Source organism: Chiloscyllium punctatum, chromosome 19 (assembly GCF_047496795.1).
Source record: "Chiloscyllium punctatum isolate Juve2018m chromosome 19, sChiPun1.3, whole genome shotgun sequence".
In the NCBI taxonomy this organism is placed as follows: Eukaryota; Metazoa; Chordata; class Chondrichthyes; order Orectolobiformes; family Hemiscylliidae; genus Chiloscyllium; species Chiloscyllium punctatum.
Window position 1 is genome coordinate 93,917,305 of NC_092757.1, and position 7,963 is coordinate 93,925,267.

At 51.3% G+C, this 7,963-nt stretch overlaps 1 protein-coding gene across 1 annotated transcript in view; it reads left to right on the plus strand.

Moving 5' to 3' along the window:
• Positions 1 to 7,157, plus strand: part of ncbp3 (nuclear cap binding subunit 3) — a 33,965-nt gene extending 26,808 nt beyond the window's left edge. The window contains exons 10-13 of the mRNA XM_072590097.1: positions 439 to 703; positions 1,578 to 1,756; positions 2,817 to 2,969; positions 6,708 to 7,157. Of these exons, the coding sequence (XP_072446198.1) occupies positions 439 to 703; positions 1,578 to 1,756; positions 2,817 to 2,969; positions 6,708 to 6,982 (872 nt within the window). The 3' untranslated portion in view covers positions 6,983 to 7,157. The remainder of the gene's footprint in view (positions 1 to 438; positions 704 to 1,577; positions 1,757 to 2,816; positions 2,970 to 6,707) is intronic.
• Positions 7,158 to 7,963: the final 806 nt, after the last annotated feature.

The following is a 7,963-nucleotide window of genomic DNA, read 5'->3' on the forward strand; positions in this document are numbered from 1 at the left end:
GGGCCTCTGCGAGGAGGGTATGGAATAGGGGCCGGGAGGGGGGAGGAGCAGGTTGATGGGAGGGTGTCAGAGCGGGACGCCAAGGGATGGTAAAGGTTAAAAATGACAGGTTTGAGAATGTGCCGGGTCAGATTTGCTGCTGACTGGAGGTTTTCCACAAAGTTATGACCAGAATCTGCATTTGGGCCCGCAGTGTGGGAAGGAGGCCGGGAACACTCGATCCGAAATTATAAAGAGGGTAATGACACAGGTCTGGGTAGGGGGGAGATAGACGGGCAGCTTTTGCCTCTCCGTGGGAAGGTTGGGGAAGGGTGGTGGGTACTGGCTGGTGGTGGGGGGCCGAGTGAAGAGTGGGAAGTCCCGTTTCCCGCTGGGACTCTGTTACCGAAGGTTTTACATTCAGCTCGAAGGCAGGTTGGTTTGTTTGTTTGTTGCCAGGCCTGGGGAATGTTCCTGAGGAGCCGATTCAGGAAGAGGATGAGGACGAGGATGAACCGGAGCAGGATATGGAGGGAGATGACCGAGTGGTGGTGGAATATCGCAATGAGAGCCACCCAGGGGGACACTTGAGTCCCCGGGGCTCGGATTCTGATGAGATGGACTATGATCTGGAACTGAAGATGATCTCAATGCCATCACCCAAGAAGAGTTTGAAGATGACAATGTACGCAGATGAAGTGGAGGCCCGGCTGAAGACTATTCGGTGAGTGTCCCCCAAAACATTCCCCCAGATTCTCCTCCTCCTCCCCCCGACCCACCCCTCTCCCAAGCCCAGTCTCTCCTGAAGTGACGGGTCTATGCTGGCTGCCAGAGTATTTTCCCAATATGTCAGGATGGTGAGAGTCCCCAGGCTGTGGCCAGTGCAAGGTGGATCAGGCCCCTCTGGGCCAATGTCCAGCACTGACTGCTGGCCGCTGCTCCATGGTCAGTCGGTATTTTGGCACAAGAAGCAAGGATAGGGGAGAGAAGCAAAATCTTGTTTTATTTATTCATTCATGAGTTGTGGGCATCCAATAGTAAAATAAAAGCCAACTGCTGTTTGATTAGATGACTTACAGTGCGGAAACAAGCCCTTCAGCCCAACAACTCTCCAAAGACCAATCCACCCAGACCCATTCCTCTGCATGTACCAATTCACCTGACCTGGACATTTTTGGACTGTGGGAGGAAACCCACGCAGACACAGGGAGAATGTGCAAACGCCACACAGATATATGCCTGAGGTGGGAATTGAACCCAGGTCTCTGGCACTGTGAGGCAGTAGTGCTAACCACTGTGCTGTGGAAATGTGAAATAGAAACAGAAAATACCGAACAAACTCGGCAGGTTTAACATCATTCATGGTGTGGCGGTCCTGGTGTTGGACTGGGATGGGCAAAGTCAGAAGTCACAGGACACCAGGTTATAATCCAACGGGTTTATTTGAAATCACAAGTTTTCAGTGAAGTGAACTGGCCCCCACAGCAGGATTCACATTTAAGGAACGAAATAAAAAACATTGAATTGTTGGCGTGAAATGGTTGAGGAGTGTTCCCACCAACAGTGTGTTTACTAACACCTTCCCCGTGTATCTCCAGGAATTCGATAAAGCCCGAAGCAAACATGACGGTAGTGTCCAGCAACCTGAGGAATCGGATTGGAGCCAGGCTGGCTGCAGAGAAGGTGTCAGACGTGAGGTTACTGCTGGAGGAGAAACGGCAACTCGCAGAGAGACAGCAACCAGCCGGACCGGCCAGCAGCTCAGTCACCAGCACCGGTATCAATCCTCACCCTCTACCCCACCCTAACCCCCTCTATAGGGTATCAATCCTCACCCTCTGCCCCACCCTAACACCCTCTATAAGGTATCAATCCTCACCCTCTGTCCCACCCTAACACCCTCGATAAGGTATCAATCCTCACCCTCTGCCCCACCCTAACCCACTCTATAGGGTATCAATCCTCACCCTCTGCCCCACCCTAACCCCCTCTATAGGGTATCAATCCTCACCCTCTGCCCCACCCTAACCCCCTCTATAAGGTATCAATCCTTACCCTTGGTCCCACCCTCACCCATTCTATAGGATATCAATCCTCACCCTCTGCCCCACCCTAACCCATTCTATAGGGTATCAATCCTCACCCTCTGCCCGACCCTAACCCATTCTATAGGGTATCAATCCTCACCCTCTGCCCCACCCTCACCCACTCTATAGGGTAACAATCCTCACCCTCTGCCCCACCCTCACCCACTCTGAAGGGTATCAATCCTCACCCTCTGTCCCACTGGTAACCTGCTGTACTTGAACTACTCAGAAGGGCTTGTACACAACCCCCACAATTCTCGTTGTCTTTCATGTTATCCACATTATTTTGGTTTGTTTGGAATGTTGATATTGTAAACCTGAATCTGTGTAACAAACCAGCTGCTTTTCAAGGAAGACAAACTCATTTTACTCGGCTTGTTCATGTGGAGGGTCTGGAGGAGCTGGATTGTTCTGGAAAGGCCTGATTTAATTCGAGGTGCTGCCGATCATGCAGAGTTTTGAAAACAGTTAAAAGGCGAAGCTGTTTCCGTTGGTGAAATGCGAACACGGAGAGTTGATCAGGAATACCCAGCATTAAAGGTCAGGGCACGTCAGTTCGGCAAGAATTGTCAGGAGGGGGGTTAGATAAATATTCGACAAGGAAATCTTCAGCAGGATTGCTGGGGGAGAAGACAGATGTGGGATTACTGCGCAGGTATGATGGGCTAAATGGCCTCCTGCGCAGTATTTCTGTCGAAGATGCTCACTGCTGTCGCTGGGCGTGACGGTGTACTCTGGTGTTGGTTTCAGGTGTAAGGCAGCGCCTGGGGAAGCGGCCCCATTCCCCTCAGCCTGGCAGCATCGGGGTCACCCGCAGGGAGCCCCAGACAGATGTTCACAGCAGGCTGGGCTTCCCCAAGCAGGAGAACAGGAGCTACATACCCGACACGAGCAAGAAGAGCGGTAAGTCATGGGGGCTTTTTGTCCTCTCTCGGTGTCCCTTCCCCACCTCGACAGAGTGCCCAGTCCGAGAGACCGCTGGGCAAAGATAGAGAAATTCAAAAGCCTCAATCAGGCAGCTTTGTGTGGGGGATACCAGGGGCTATGATGAAGAAGTTTGCAGGTGAGACACTAACGGTGGTAAATAGTGAGGTGTATAGACATAAACAGTGTTTCCTCAAAGTTGTGAAGCTGGTCAGTCAGTGTGATCTAGGGGCTGGCAGACTGACTCCCACTTACACTGCACACATGCATCACAGATCCTTGAATCTGTGGGAATTGGTCATAACCTGCAGGAGGAGCTCAGTGGGTTGGTTAGCTGGACATTTTGGAATTTAACCCAAAAATGTAGGAGCTCCTGCACTGGGGGAGGGTTGGCAAGACCAACTCTGGGATTGGTCGGACCCTGGGGAGTCCTGAAAATCAGAGGGACCTTGGTGTGTAGATCCCTGAAGGTACCAAGGCAAGTAGATAAGGTGGTTAAGAAGGTCTGTGAGCAGCTTACTTTATTAGCCATAGCATAGAGTCCAAGATCGGGGAGGTAATGTTGGAGCTGTATAAAATAATGGATAGGATAAATAGGCAAAGTCTTTTCCCTGAGGTGGGGGAGTCCAGAACTAGAGGATGTAGGTTTAGGGTGAGAGGGGAAAGATATAAAAGAGACCTAAAGGGCAACTTTTTCACACAGAGGGTGGTATATGTGTAGAATGAGCTGCCAGAGGAAGTGGTGGAGGCTGGTACAATTGCAACATTTAAGAGGCATTTGGATGGGTATGTGAATAGGAAGGGTTTGGAGGGATATGGGCTGGGTGCTGGCAGGTGGGACTAGATTGGGTTGGGATATCTGGTCAGCACAGACAGGTTGGACCGAAGGGTCTGCTTCTGTGCTGTACATCTCTATAACTCTATAAGTCCTGTGTGTAGCTCAGTGCTGAAAATGTGTTGCTGGAAAAGCGCAGCAGGTCAGGCAGCATCCAAGGAGCAGGAGAATCGACGTTTCAGGAATAAGCCCTTCTTCAGTCCGAAACATCGATTCTCCTGTTCCTTGGATGCTGACTGACCTGCTGTGCTTTTCCAGCAACACGTTTTCAGCTCTGATCTCCAGCATCTGCAGTCCTCACTTTCTCCTGTGCTGCTGCGCTTTTCCAGCAACACATTTTCAGCTCTGATCTCCAGCATCTGCAGTCCTCACTTTCTCCTGTGTGTAGCTCAGGTCACCACATTGTAGGAAGGATGTGATTACAGTGGAGAGGGAGCAGAGGTGAGTCACCAAGGTACTGCCTGGGCTCGACAGTCTGAGCTTTGGGGGGGGGGGGGGAGATTGTTTTCATCAGAGCAGTGAAGGTTGAGAGAGGATCTGACAGAGATACATAACACTACAAAGGGCATCGAAAGGATGGAAAGAAAGGATTGTTTTTTCCATTAGGAGAGACGTGATTAATCAAGGGGCATAGTCGGAAGGTCAGAGGTGAAGATGGAGAGGTGAGGGGGAACGGTTCCACTCAGAGGGAAGTCTGGAACTCAGTGCCTGAAAGGGGAGTCCAGTTTAAAAAGTCCAATTTGAGCAGAATTTAGTTAAAATCATAATTAATAAACAGGAGGAGACCACTCAGCCCCTCAGGCCTGCGCCGCCATTTGGTGGATCGTGGCTGATCCAACATTCCTCATGTCCACTTTCCTGCACTTTCCCTGAAACCCTCTGTTCCCTGACTGATCAGGAATCTCTCTCTGTCTCAGCCTTAAATATTCACGTGGACTCTGCCCCCACAATGCTCTGTGGCAGGGAGTTCCAAAAACTCTCAACCCTCTTAGAGAAAAACTTCCTCCCTATCTCAGTCTGAAATTGGTGGCCCTTTATTCTGAGACTGTGCCCTTTGGTTACGGTCTCTCCCACGAGGGGAACCATCCTCTCAGCATTGACCCTGTCAAGTCCCATAAGTGGGCAGCACGGTGGCACAGTGGTTAGCACTGCTGTCTCACAGTGCCAGAGATCCGGGTTCAATTCCTGCCTTAGGCGACTGACTGTGTGGAGTTTGCACATCCTCCCAGTGTCTGCATGGGTTTCCTCTGGGTGCTCTGGTTTCCTCCCACAGTCCAAACATGTGCAGGTCAGGTGAATTGGCCACGCTAAATTGCCCGTAGTGTTAGGTAAGGGGTAAATGTAGGGGTATGGGTGGGTTGCGCTTCGGCGGGGCGGTGTGGACTTGTTGGGCCGAAGGACCTGTTTCCACACTGTAATGTACTCTAATCTAACTGAAAAATGTGTTGCTGGAAAAGCGCAGCAGGTCAGGCAGCATCCAAGGAGCAGGAGAATCAACGTTTCGGGCATAAGCCCTTCTTCAGGAATGAGGAAAGTGTGTCCAGCAGGCTAAGATAAAAGGTAGGGAGGAGGGACTTGGGGGAGGGGCATTGGGAATGCAGTAGGTGGAAGGAGGTTAAGGTGAGGGTGATAGGCCGGAGAGGGGGTGGGGGCAGAGAGGTCAGGAAGAAGATTGCAGGTCAAGAAGGCGGTGCTGAGTCCGAGGGTTGGGATTGAGATAAGGTGGGGGGGGGGGGGGAAATGAGGAAACTGGAGAAATCTGAGTTCATCCCTTGTGGTTGGAGGGTTCCTAGGCAGAAGAGGAGGCGCTCTTCCTCCAGGCATCGTGTTGCCATGGTCTGGCGATGGAGGAGTCCAAGGACCTGCATATCCTTGGTGGAGTGGGAGGGGGAGTTGAAGTGTTGAGCTACAGGGTGGTTGGGTTGGTTGGTCTGGGTGTCCCAGAGGTGTTCTCTGAAATGTTCCGCACGTAGGCGGCCTGTCTTCCCAATATAGAGGAGGCTACATCGGGTGCAGCGGATGCAGTAAATGATGTGTGTGGAGGTGCAGGTGAATTTGTGACGGACATGGAAGGATCCCTTGGGGCCTTGGAGAGAGGTGTGGGCACAAGTTTTGCATTTCTTGCGGTTGCAGGGGAAGGTGCCGGGAGTGGAGGTTGGTTTGGTGGGGGGTGTGGACCTGACGAGGGAGTCGCGGAGGGAGTGGTCCCTCTGGAAAGTCCCATAATAATCCAATATGTTTCAATGAGATTGTCTGTCATTCTTTTAAACCCCAGTGAGTACAGTCCCAATCCAATCACCGTTTGTCCATAAGACCATCCCTTCATATCTGGGATCATCACAAGATTTGCCAGAGTCTCCATGCACCATGGAGATTAGTGTCAGACAGTAGGTGACTAGTACAGCTATGACAGGCCGAATGGCTGCCTCATGGACTGTAAACCTCTCCAGATCATTGATGTTGACATTCTCACTTCTGAATGAATATTTTTAAAAATCCCATGATTATTCAGAACTGCTAGTGAGTTTTATGTTGCTTTTGTTATTTTTTAGTCAATTGTTACCACTGAAACAATTTTAAGAAACTAATCTGGTCATGACAAAGCTGTATTCAGGAATCTTGCTGTGCGCAATGGACTCCCTGTCAGTTGTATCACTACAGTGACTGCATTAAAATAACACTTCAATGGCCATTGAGGGGCTGCTTTCTGAAAGGTGCTATAGAAATGTAAACATTTTGTTCCAATCAGGCCAGTGGGATGAGGAATGTCGGCCGTTTCTGCTGCAGCAATCACAAAGCTGTCCGAAAACATTTTTTTCTAAAAATCGCGTGTATCAGAAGCCTGGAGGTGATTTTTAATTCTGTTGTCGCCTTCCTGACAGGGAGCCTATGGAGCCGGCTTGGCAAAACCCCAGGAAAGTGTGAGAAGGTTGTGGAGAAAAATGCAGAGAAAGAGCCAGCCGCAGAGCAGGAGGAAGAGGAGGAAGTGGTGGTGAAAGAGGAAAAGGATGAAGATGACGACACTGAGCTCCAGCGTGCATGGGGCGCTTTGATCAGAGAAAAGGAGCGGTCGCACAAGAAGAGTCGATTAGATAACCTCCCGTCACTGCAGATCGAAATCAGCCGAGAGAGCTCCACCTCAGACAGTGAATCTTGACCCCTCAATGCCCTGGCCATGAACTCTGACCCATCACAGAGAGAAATGGCTGCTCACTGGGCACACCTACACAACTGACCAGGACCTGAGCTGGAAACAGACACTTGTATTTGGAACAAACTCACCCTGAAATGTTACCGTTTACCTTCCAAGCTGAATTAAATTTAATCTTGAAGCCAAGTTGTAGGCTGAATTTATTTCGCAGTCATAGTTTGCCAGCACTGGAATCCAGGCCAGGCCCCTTCCCGTGTCTCACACTGCCTCTCCTCCCCCACCATTCCGCCCCTTTCCGTGTCTCACACTGCCTCTCCTCCCCCACCATTCCGCCCCTTTCCGTGTCTCACACTGCCTCTCCTCCCCCACCATTCCGCCCCTTTCCGTGTCTCACTCTGCCTCTCCTCCCCCACCATTCCGCCCCTTTCCGTGTCTCACTCTGCCTCTCCTCCCCCACCATTCCGCCCCTTTCCGTGTCTCACTCTGCCTCTCCTCCCCCACCATTCCGCCCCTTTCCGTGTCTCACTCTGCCTCTCCTCCCCCACCATTCCGCCCCTTTCCGTGTCTCACACTGCCTCTCCTCCCCCACCATTCCGCCCCTTTCCGTGTCTCACTCTGCCTCTCCTCCCCCACCATTCCGCCCCTTTCCGTGTCTCACTCTGCCTCTCCTCCCCCACCATTCCGCCCCTTTCCGTGTCTCACTCTGCCTCTCCTCCCCCACCATTCCGTTGGATCCAGTTGGGTATTTGGGTTTGCTGACCCAGCCAGGTGATGGGAGAGGATCCTGCACCGTGCCATTGCGGTTTGTATTCCCTGGTGTCCGAACAGAACCACAGGTTTTCAGAAAGTAACTCATTCCAGTGTGGAGCACAAGGTGCACTTGTTCTCAGCTTTATCTTTATTACTCTGGCTTTTCACTTGGTGAAACTGTATCATACTGTCCAGTGCCCTGAGTATTCTGCCTGACCAAGCTCTTGTACAACAGTT